We start from the raw sequence: 12,118 nt of genomic DNA, 5'->3' as shown, positions 1-12,118 counted from the left end.
CCAAAAGTGTGTGGGCCCTTAGAATTGTCCTAAATTTCCCCCCCTTAGCGGCGCCCCTGGTACCTAGTGCAATTATTTTTATTTTTTTTAAAGGAAATGTGGGTGAGATAGTAAAATTCCAATACAAATACACACGTGCCAAAATGCATGTAGTTAGCATTAGTGCAGGAAAACTGCTTAAAAAATGTTTACATAAAAAAACACTGAAAAAGACTAAATTGTCCATAAGGATGCACAAGAGTTAAGAGTGTTGATAAATGTGTTTAAATTAAGGATGTGTCACAACTAATTTCACTGTTGTCTAAATGAAAATTTTGTAAACGACAAGTTTAACAAATCCCCAGAGGTCAGTCACAAAAGTCTGTATATGCGATCCAGTTGGATTTAAAATCGCCTCCTTAACCTGTTAACTGTCACCCCCCTTTTTGAAAATATACATGAAAATGCACTATACAAACTTAAACGGTTGCAATTCAAGAATGCTTTGGAATATAGACATAAGTTTGGTCTCATTTTAAAGAAGACAGTCAGCAGATTATGGCTCAAGTGAAAACACTTCAAAAAATAAAAGTATGAAAAAGTTATGAAAGTTTAAATTTACTGTTAATCAAATGTACTGTACTAAATATTTTATATTTTATGTAAAATATATATGTTACAAAATAATTTGTACTCTAAAATTACTATCACATAAAAGCCAAATGTCTAACCAATTTGTGTTCCAAATTGGAAGTTGATATCACAAAAATTGAAGTTCCCATGAGATTTTGTTTAGGCGCTGTACCACAAATAGCCACCGGGTGTCATTGAAATTCCATAGATTTTTTTTACGCAATCTCCTGTAACAAATGTATATATTTTTGTCCAAATATCATAAAACAGTGGGCAGATATAGAACTGTGAGACTCAGACCTTTCCGACAATATGTGTTTTGTCAAGATTAGAAAAGGTTTTTATTATAAAGTTTTTAAAATAAATGTTGTAATATGAAACATGATGACGCCCACTAGGGGAGGAGCCGCTAGAAGAATTTAGAGTACCGTTTCCATGGTAACGCAAAATCCGACTTCAAAACAGTTTTCACAGGATGAATCTTGAGTTCGTAAGCTTTCGAAAGATATATAGTTTGTCAACATTAGATCAGGATAAATATAGGATATAATTGTTTTAAACATGCAGTGGCAAATGGGCCCACCGGTGGGCCAGTGACAGTTAACAGGTTAATCTATGAATCAAACAGTCACATCCCATACTGAATGGCGCTGGGAAATATATGCAATGTGCTTGACTTGCATTATTATCATTGTAGGTTAAACTTAAGCGTTTGCTTAATCAATGTTAACCAATATAGACACATTCTTAGCAGTCTTACCTCCGTTTGTTGACAGTTATCAGTCCCTCCCACTTACACACAGGGGGGTGCTCTGGGTTCGGGCCAAATTCCGAGCTTGAAACCCTTCCCCCGGACAGTACACCAAATACGCATTTAAATGTACTCTCTATAAATTATATGTAAGTGTGAACTCGTGAAGAAACTATTTCCAATGTCATCTAGCACCAGCAGTATCGTTCATTCGAACATTTTCATGCATGCACAAGAATCAGAACTTCTGCGTGGGAAACAGAAAACTATACACATATCTGGAAATATCTCCTATTCTCACAGGGATGTTCTTTGACCTGCTAGTAGCAACCTCAAAAATGATTTTACTCGAGTGTTGTTAAACAAGAGCAATTTGAGCATGAGGAACAACTTGCTTGGCACCTGTAGCACTAAGGAGTTGCTCAGCTCAGACTATTCAGCCAGCCTTTTAAAACTGATGGTTCTTCAGCTCCCCTCTGCCTCATGGGATATTAAAATATCCATTGGACGTACACTTGAGAAGAATCCCAGTGGAAGTAGTACATCCTCCATGTTTTTCGCTTACCGTTTCAACATTAATACTACATATTTGCCATACTGCTACTGTGTAGTACGCATACCCGGACATGGGGAATGAGCCCTGCTGTTAACATTGAAGTTCCTCATGCATGTGTTTGTGAGCATTTAATAATATTAGCTGTGACGGGTCCCATTTTAAAAATGTTAAAAAGCTTCTGTTTTTCCTTCATAATTCACATTAATTGCATCTCTAGTCAGCTTGTTGCAGGATCTGTGTTCAACAGTGCGGCTCTGTAAATTGTCAGGGAAGATGAGCTGTGATTTCTTCACTCTTATCCATGTGAAATGAGCTCCGTTAATCTGACAAATGACCATTAAGAGGGATTGAAACGGTTCTCATTCTTGTGTACGACGTCTCTGCCTCAGAGAACATTCGCTCATCTCTAAATACGCTTGTGCTCACATGCGCTCAGCGTGAGCTGTCAGACTGATGTATGGAGCACGAAAGAGAGAGTACTGAGCTGAAACATGGTGCTGAGTGAATGCTAATATGCCATGAAGGTCCCAGAGCTTTAAGACCACCAGCCATGTAAACTACCATCTCCTTTACTGGTCTCTTCTCATCTTTTCTCGATTTGTCTCTTACATTGCTCTTTCATATACTCTTTTCTCGATATCTTCTCTAACATCTCCTCGTGTCTCATCTAGTCTCTTGTATATTCGTCCTTTCTCATCTCAACTCATATCTCACATGGTCTTGTCTTGTCTCATTTTGTCTCCCACATAGTTAATCTTGTCTCTTTCATATACTCTTTTTTTTTTCATTTAGTCTCATTTTGTCTCACATGCTTATCTCTCATAGTATTGTCTCATTTTGTCTCACACATAGCCTACTATCGTGTCTCTTCTTCCCTTATCTCCATTTCTCACATAATCTCATCTCGTCTCATCTCGTCTCTCATATATTCTTCCTTTCTCATCTCATTTCTCACATAGTCTCATCTTGTCTCTTCTCATCTCTACTTGACTGTTTTTGTCTCGTCTCGCATAATACCGTCTCTTGCAAGTTCTCCTTTTTTTTCTTGTCTCGTATCTTCTTCTCTTCTCAGTTCTTCTCTTGAGTTCTCTTCTTGCTTTGTCTTTCAAATACATGTTTCCCTCACACGATTTAGTCTTTTCTTGTCTTGTTTCTTTTCTCACACACTTTCTTCTTTTCTCATCTTGTTTTGCCTTGTCATCACACATTCTCTCTTCTCACATAATCTCAACTCCTCATGTTTTGTCTCTTCTCTCACATTCTGTTTTTTTTTTCTCATCTTGTCTCTTACATAATCTCTTGTCTCTACTTGTCTCATCTCCTCTCTCACTGACTCTTCATTTCTCATGTATGCTCTTCTTGTCTCTTCTCATCTCATCTCTCCTGTTCTTGTCTCTCTTGCATGCTCTCTACTTTTCTGTCTCATCTCACCTTTTCTTGTCTTCCATCTTGTCTCATCGTTCATATGCATCTTTTCCCTCCCATGATCTTGTCATGTTTATTTTCTCACATAAATCTCTTCTCGTTTTGTCTCATCTCATATTCTGTCTCCTCTTCCATGCGTTCTTCTTTTCTCATATTTTCTCTCATGTTCACTCTTCTCGCATATTATTTTCGTTCATACTCTTCGTTTTTTCACGTACTCTTCCTTTCTCATCTTGGCTCATTTCTCACGGTCTTTGTCTTTTCTCGTCTTAGTGTTCTTTTCTCATTACACATTTCTATTACATGCTTTCTTCTCGTATTATGGGAGAGAAGAACATCATTAGTGCCGACGTGAATAATAATCTTAGAGAATTTACGATTAGCATTTGCCAGCACTTTTCAATTTGCTTTGATGTCAGGCGCTCTGGCTCCAGGTAAACATGTGACTATGGTGGCTGGTGTTTCTATTTTTTTACGTTCCGTGTAATAGAATCGCCAATAACTAGGGCACTTTCAACAGGATTCTCAGTGGGTGCGTCACTGAGTGGGGAGAACCTGTTTGATGTTCTAATGTGAACGGAATATTGTTTTTTTGATCCGCGACTATGCCGTCTCAGTCACCCATTTGCCCTGCTGAATGGGCTCTACAGCCGGAAAACGAACAATGTACAGAGTACACTAAGCTAGTCGCATCCAAAGCAGTGTCTAAAGCCCTTGCATTCTCTCTATTCTCAATAAAAGTTTGGATGCGTGTCTCTACTTCTGAAATCTTCTCTGTCAGCCTGACTCCCTGCATTTATCACATATGAAGCCCTCTTCGCCGACAGAGAAGGTAATGCTAAACATGTAACAGGCAGCGCAAGTGACAATAACAGGAGAAGATCACATGGCTTACCGTGTTTGTTGACAAGAAGACCCGAATGCACAGATGGCAGGCTAACAGGCCATTGTGATAGTGATTTTGATTAAAAGCTAGCGATGTCAGATTTTAATGTGATAGGCAATATTAGACAATATATGGTGATGAGTAAGTTATAGCAGTATAAATAACTATAAATTATATCAATTAGAGATTCAAAAGCAAAGAGGAGCAGACAGGAGCAATCCCTCTCATCTTGTCTTCTCATCACATGTTCTATGTCTCATATTTACATAGATTTTCTCTTCTCTCTCACATAATCTCTCATTTTGTCTCTTGTTTTGTTTTTTCTTTCACATACTCTTCTCTTCTCTTATATACTCTTTTCTATTCTTACAATGTCTTCTCGTCTTGCCTTGTGTATTCTCTCTTCTCATCTAGTCTAATCTTAACTCTTCTTGTCTAATCTCATTCACTGTCTCTTCTTATCTCTTATCTCATTTTGTCTCATCACATCTCATCTGCTCCATGTGCTTCTTCTATTTATTTATTTTTTTACTCTACTTGCATCTGTTAAATACACACGCACACACACACACACACACGCGCGCACACACACACACACACACACACACACACACACACACACACACACACTCACACACAAACACCATCCTTTCATAAAAATTCCATTGGCTTTAAAAGCCTATTCATTTAGCATTGAGAATCTGTCTGGCTCTGACCCAAGGGCTGAAAGCTGATGGAAGCCTGTGTAAGGAAGTGTTGCCTGCAAAATACACTCTGAAAGGGAACCAAGCCAAACAGGAAGTGGCAACGTTAACCTAATTCCTGGAGAGGAAATGATTGGCCACTCCGTGTGATTGGCTGTAATTTCATTGGCCGGCTGCATGTGAAAAATAGATGTGCTTGTGCACTAGCAGCATGGCACATTGGATACACAGTAAACCCAATCCTACATCAACAACCCCACAGCAGAGCTCTTCACAGGAGAATGTTTCCATCTGAGTGTGTGTCTACACACTTCATAGACAACATCAAAGTCTAGGCTGGGATCCAGTAGGGTGCTTTATTGCCCTCAAGCACACACTATTCTCTTATCTCACTCTGTTTCTCGTTCTGTGCTGCTTTTTATCGGAAAGTCCTAGTTTCGATTAAAAGTTAAGCTCTGTCAACAGCGTCTGTAACATGCTGTCAAATGCCTCAGAAAGTCATCTCAACTTGTCCCTCAGTTTGTAAAAATAAACACAATTGCTTTTAGTTTAATGCTTTTGGTGCATATGCAATTCGGTATCATTGGAATTCTTTGGGACAGTATGTTCTGGAGAGTATAAAAAAATATACCATTTCTCCAAACCAATGTGGGTTATTCAAGGGATAGTTCACCCAAAAATGGGTGTCATTATGTTCTCACCCTCATGTTGTTTTAAACCTGTAGGGCTTCTTCTACGGATCACAATAAATCTGTTTTGAAGAATGTTGGTAACCAAGAACATTTAGTGACCATTGACTTTGACACTGAGAGATTTCTTCTTTTGTGTGACATGAGGGTGAGTAAATGATGACAAATTAAATTTCTTCACTTTTCAAGGCTTTCGTCATCCTTTTAGTTCTGTTCTGTTCTTTTATTTAACAGTATTTTGCAGATAATTGTATCAAATCCCCTTTTGTTATACAAAAAGAACGTTACCAGGTTTACATGGTCATGACAGGAGTTGAAAGACTGGATGTTTGCACAGACCGGCTTATTATACTAAAATCATATTAGCACATATAATATTTACATCTTGTGGCTATGCTTTCGACTTTTGACATTTATCGTGTTGCTCTTTTTATTTGTGTTACAGTAAACATGTTTGTTGCATGACTTTGTATGCGGCTAAAGCTCTTTTAATCCTATCAAATGTTAGGTTGCATATTCCTGGCTTTCTCCTTTTATTAGATTGTATTATTTTACTGCTCACACAAAGTGAAAGGACTTGTGCTCTGTCTTTAATGATCAACTTAATGAACAACATCCTATGATGTCCAGTTTTTTTCCCCACTTGATTCTCCATAAATACTTAGTTATGTCTCGCACCTGATCTCTTATTTTTATTAGAAGCGTTTTAAATCCTTATTTTATTCCTTTCTCACTTTGAATCTTTTTAATGTGGAACGTTTTCTTAAGCAGGCAAACAGTTGAATATTTTTATCTATCAAGATGATAGATAGCATTGAATTGAATTTGTTACAGCATCCGATTTTGCATGTTTTTCTCTATATTGTTTTCTCTGCATAATACAGATGTGCTGTCCATAGAGCTTGTATTGAACATGGAACCTTCCTATAAAAGAAGACCCACGTTGTTTGCTTTAGATGTGAATGACGCAGTTTGCCCTTGAGAGCCACATACTGGCTCAGACCTATTTGAACAGCCACTTGTTGCTACGCTCTAGCCGATAGAAGAGAGAGAATGTGTGTGTGTGTGTGTGTGTGTGTTTCACAAAGTGCAAAGAAGTCCAACATCTTTTCTTTTCCTTTCTGTCAGCCAGGCTTATTAGTGAGATGATTCACGTACTGGACGGTGAAAATTGCAGCTAATTGGTCTATTTTTCTGTTTCTCTTTCCAGCGTCTAATTCAGAGCTGGATGCTGCAGTGAAGTTGGAACAGGAGCGAGCTGAGATACTCGCCAAATATGACAAGGTGAGAGAAAACAGCCGTCATTCACTCACCAGCCAAATAACCTCCAATACACTTCCAAGAAAAACAGAAACACAACAAACACATACTCTGATCCATCCAGACACCTCCTTCCATCATAGTTCACAACCTGCGCACATCACATCCGATATACATATTTTCATCGGGAAGATTATCTTTATTTTCATATGAGACACTTTGCTGAAACGTTGTCTGTCTGATGATAGACATTTTCAGCAAATTTAGAATGCCACAGAGAATTATCTTAGAGAGAGAGATCTACATTCTGGTCTTGCATGCTGATTGGTCAAAAGAGTACCCTAGACGTGCAAAATATGTAACGGGCATGATGTGAAACACCTGTTCACCAGCTGCTATGTATATCACTTATGTTGGGAGGCTAACTTTTATCCAAAGTTCACATCTGGCATTGTATCTTCAACCATGCTTTCCAGAAGATACACTCGTCAACAGACATATTGGTGAAGTATGGCTTACATGGAGGGAAGTGAGACCTTACACTACATTGATGCAATAATGATTATGTGTTAATAAATATTAAGAATATTATGGGGTTATAAATATTAAGAGCATTATGACTTAACCCGCCACCTTTTAATGATAAATGTGTGTTTTCACTGAAAGCACATGCACCAAGTAAGGTATCTTGATTTTTGTCATGAAATCTCTCAAGCATGTCCGGTTTGTAAACTGATAGTTTAAATCGAGTGTAATCTGAGCTCTCATTAGGGAGCTGCAATTCCGTAATGTGTCTGTTAATTGGATTGTAATAAACTCCCTTACGCTGGGATTCTCCTGTCAACTCAGAGAGCACAACATGTATACTCTAATGTTACATTTGTTTGTTTATCTTCTAAAGTGTTAGTTTTAACATGTTTACCCCCTGATTTTTTGCATTTTTGCACTTCTTGCTCCTAATCCACTAATATTTAAAACTGATACTAGTTTTGTTTTGTTTGGTTTTGTTTTGTTTTCAAAGTAAAAGAGGACTGGTTCCAGAATGACTAAAACACCATAAAAGTAGTGCATTTTTCAGAAGCCATATAACAGGGAGAAACAGATGGAAATTTAAGTCTATAAATGCATAGTACACACAAAGTATTGAAAATATGTATTTATTTATTTTATTTAAATGGTAATATTGGCCATTTATCGGTTATCAGTCATATTATTAAAATAAAAACCGGCTTATCATGATTGGCCAGAATGCTCTGGTTGTGCAGGGCAGTTAGGTTTTTGCATTTTTGCTTTACTTGCTCCTAATGCACTAATATATACAAATAAAAAAAAAAACTGATACTAGTTCACCTAGTCCACACCTTGTTTTGTTTTGTTGTTTGATAATGAAAGTAAAAGAGGACTGATTTCAAAATTACCAAAAAAAACATGAGGCAGAGCGCGTTTTTCAGGTTTGAAAACGCAAGACACAGCGCGGTTTTTTGGTTGCCATTTTTTTATTTAGAAAAGAGCAGTGTGCTGCGTTTTATTTTTATGTTGCTAGGCAACCCCCGAATCAGCTGTCCTGTCAGTCTAATCAAGGTAACCGTCACCACAATGGAAGGCCCGCCTCTCCATACATTCAATTGGACAATGGAAAAAAACACAATGCTGTCGTGTGATTTTTTTAAAGCTTGAGGCTCTCAGAGCGCTGCTTCAAAAAACGCGAGGCGCAGCAAACAGCTAAAACGTGAGGCACCCAGGGCGCATAAACAGCGCGCAAAACTCTCACAGCCAATAGAAAACTATTTAAAAAAGCATTCCGTCTGATCGGGGCCTAAAGCTTGGTGCAAACAAAGAAATTTGTTCGTTTTCTCGAGGTAGCAAGAACAAAAACAAAGTTCGTTCTGGCCAGGACATTCCATACTTTGCGAGAAAATAACTTCAGGCACCGAACAGTTCCATTTCTCCTCATTAACCTCGCCCACTTTAAATTTCGGGCCATTCACACAATAGTTCTCAGACACCTACAAGAAAAAAAGTTCTGCTCAGATGATGTGTCGAGAACAAGCTACGAGAACTCCCAAACCAGGGCTGCGAGAACAAAAGGACGTCATTTTGTTCTCGCAGCCCTCGGAGCGAGAACTTTTTTTCTCTGTTCTTGCGGAGTATGTAATGGCCTTAAGAGTAGTGCATGAATGATTCATGTACTATATTTTTCAGAAGCCATACAACAGGAAGAAACAGACTAAAATTTAAGTCGTTATTCATTGAAAATCTTGACATCGGACCTAGATCTCTCGTGAGTCGTGAACTCTCATGGAGAAGTTTGATTTGTGAAGAAATGGATTCAGTCAGTCTGATTTTTGGTTTTATAAATTAGTTGATCCAGTTCACAAAAACGGCCTGGGCTGTGTTTCCCAAAAGCACTGTAAGCCTAAATTGATCGTAGAGACCATTGGTGGCAATTCTACGGTCAACTTAGGCTTACGATGCTTTTGGGAAATGCAACCCTGAATGATTTGTTCACGCACTGATTCATCCTTACAGCAGTGTGTTAAAGGGGAAGAATTAAGAGCCCAAATTCCTTAAGAGGGTTTGTTGTGTCCAACAGTAACAGTAAACACAATAAATCACTCGTCCTAAATCCATCCCCTCCAAAGCATCGTCTTTACAGCCATCAAAGCATCGCATCTACAACAGACTCTATATTATGTATATTACGGAACTCATTGTTTAGGCTCTAGTTTGGGGTGTTGTCACATTTTACAGAAGTAACAGAAGGGAAGTGTGAATGCCACTGAGCCAGGTAGTCATGCCATTTAATGGTCACTCATTTTTTAAATGTCAAATACCGCAAAATTCAAATGTAAACATGCTATTGCGTGTAATATTGTTTTTGTGAGGTCATTCTCTCAGGTCTAGAGGGATGAATAGATGCAGCAAGACATGAGAAAACAGTGGAGGAGGGGTGCGCCCTTGACGTGTTTCGCAGGCCGAAATATTTCCCATAGCCCTGCGTGTTACTGTGACATGCTATCAGATTATCATATCCAACTGTAGATTTATGCCTGTGACACACACGAGAGGGTGAGACCGAGATAAACGAGTGTGCGTGTGCCCTTGATATGGCTTCTCTCTGTACCAGATTGTATTTTGTCTTTGATTTTCGATCATACTCTTTCTTTTTTATCGCTCCCACTCTTGTTCTCGCTCCTGCCGATTGATTCCTCCCATTCTTTTCTCGTTCTCCAGGCCTCCCAGATCTATTAACACCTTCACATTTCCTTTACATTTAAATTAGCATACATTTATGTTGTCAAAGTGACAAAGTGCACATATTGCATAGTTAGTCATTAGCGTGACAGTTCAATGGCCTTTGGGATGAAATGATTTTGTCAGTGGGTAGCATGTTTCACCTTTCTTTTCATATAATTTAGTGGCGCATTTCAAATGAAACATTGCCATTAGTCAAACTAGACATCCATAGTGCACAGAAAGTATTGAAAATACTTATTAATTTAAAATTTTTATATTGGCAATTTATCGGTTATCAGTCATATTATTAAAATAAATATCGGCTTATTGTGATTGGCTAGAATGCTCTGGTTTTGCAGGTCAGTTTTTTTTTCTTTTTTCTGTGGCAAACGAAAATAGCTCTAAAAAAAGCCATAGACTGGAACTAAGAGTGGAGTGGAGAGTTTTCCGTCCTCGCCCAAAGTGTGGGGTAATCAATCCACACCAGCTCCTCTACAGGATTTTTTATTTCCTGCTCCCTAAAGACTGAAAATAGCTAAAATATATATATATATATATATTTAAATGAAGTCTCTATGTTAAGTGGCCCTGAATTAACTTTACTATACAAAAAAGTTTAAGTTTAGAAAAAAATGTAGTATGTGTGGTCAGAACACGGACCATGTATCATTCTCTCTCCTTTCGTAAACACACTGTTCTTACTCAAGAATGATCTGTTACTGCCCCAGGCGCCTCTCTCTTTATTTCTGCTCTTTGTATTGTTTATTTGTGCTGTACTGAACCTGTCCACATTCTGCACACCCCTCATTACCTGCCTAAAATATGTATGAACAGCAAATTCTCAGATCAGTGGAGCCATACGCTTTGAGAACTCAAGCCTTGAGCAACTCGGCACACACACACATACACACTAAAACTATGTCTCAACTGATGTGTACTCACTGCTTTGTGTTATTTGTGCTTTCAGGGTAAAGAAAGTGCGGAGGTGGAGCCGTGGGAGGAGGCCAATTTTGATCTGTATAAAGCGGTGGACCGCTTTGGATTCCTGCAGTAAGCAATGTGCATTATTCTGTTCTGTGAGATCTTATACACATGAGTGAGGAGATGCAGGTAGTAGACCCAGCAGAGTCTGAAGCCTTTATCTTGATGTTTGTCTGCTCCTTTGGCCTCTCCTCTCTTCTCGCCCTGGCAGGGAGTTTTGTGGCTTACCCAGGCCCCTTAAACAGCAGTGCACTATGCGATATTTATAGGGTGCCACATGTGTCTGGCAGATGAGGACTCTGTAATTGCAGGGGTGGAAAAAAAACTGGAAAAGTACAAGGAAGTAAAAGCAAACTGGGAGATAGATAGACCTGGCTCAGCAACACATGCCAGTGTTTCTTAGAATTTTGTTTTTTTGTTTTGTTTTTTTGTCTTTTGTTTTCTGCTTGTTCTGTATTTTAAGTTTTTTGTTTTTGTTTGTTTTCTGTTCTGTATTTTAATTTTTTTGTTTGCTTTCTGTTCTGTATTTTTAATTTGTGTTTTTTGTTTGCTTTCTGTTCTGTATTTTAAGTTTTAGTTTTTTGTTTGCTTTCTGTTCTGTATTTTAAGTTTTAGTTTTTTGTTTGCTTTCTGTTCTGTATTTTAAATTTTAGTTTTTTGTTTGCTCTCTGTTCTGTGTTTTAAGTTTTTGTTTTTTGTTTGCTTTCTGTTCTGTATTTTAAGTTTTAGTTTTTTGTTTGCTTTCTTCTGTGTTTTAAGTTTTTGTTTTTTGTTTGCTTTCTGTTCTGTATTTTAAGTTTTTGTTTTTTTGTTGGCTTTTTTATTCCTTTATTTTGTTTGCTCTGTATCTTACGCTTTTGTTCTGCTCTTTTGTTGTTCTCTTTTTTTGTTTTCTTTAAGTATTGTTTTGTTTTTGCTTTTTGTTTTTCTAAAGATCTCAATGTTTGTTTAAAGTCCCCCTGTAGTCAATAATTATATCCCTTATAACTCGTCTTTGATCACCAAAATTACTTTTTT

At 37.9% G+C, this 12,118-nt stretch overlaps 1 protein-coding gene across 2 annotated transcripts in view; it reads left to right on the top strand.

Annotated features, from left to right (window-relative positions):
- The window catches only part of usp6nl (USP6 N-terminal like), an 83,915-nt gene that overhangs the window by 47,326 nt on the left and 24,471 nt on the right, over positions 1 to 12,118 (top strand). For both annotated transcript variants that reach the window (XM_079816445.1, XM_079816444.1), the window contains 2 exons: positions 6,834 to 6,907; positions 11,088 to 11,170. In XM_079816445.1, coding sequence (XP_079672571.1) covers positions 6,834 to 6,907; positions 11,088 to 11,170 — 157 coding nt within the window. The remainder of the gene's footprint in view (positions 1 to 6,833; positions 6,908 to 11,087; positions 11,171 to 12,118) is intronic.

The sequence above is a fragment of the Gobio gobio genome, assembly GCF_949357685.1.
Source record: "Gobio gobio genome assembly, chromosome: 5".
In the NCBI taxonomy this organism is placed as follows: Eukaryota; Metazoa; Chordata; class Actinopteri; order Cypriniformes; family Gobionidae; genus Gobio; species Gobio gobio.
Note: the sequence above shows the minus strand (reverse complement) of the source record. Positions and strands in the feature narration are given on the sequence as shown.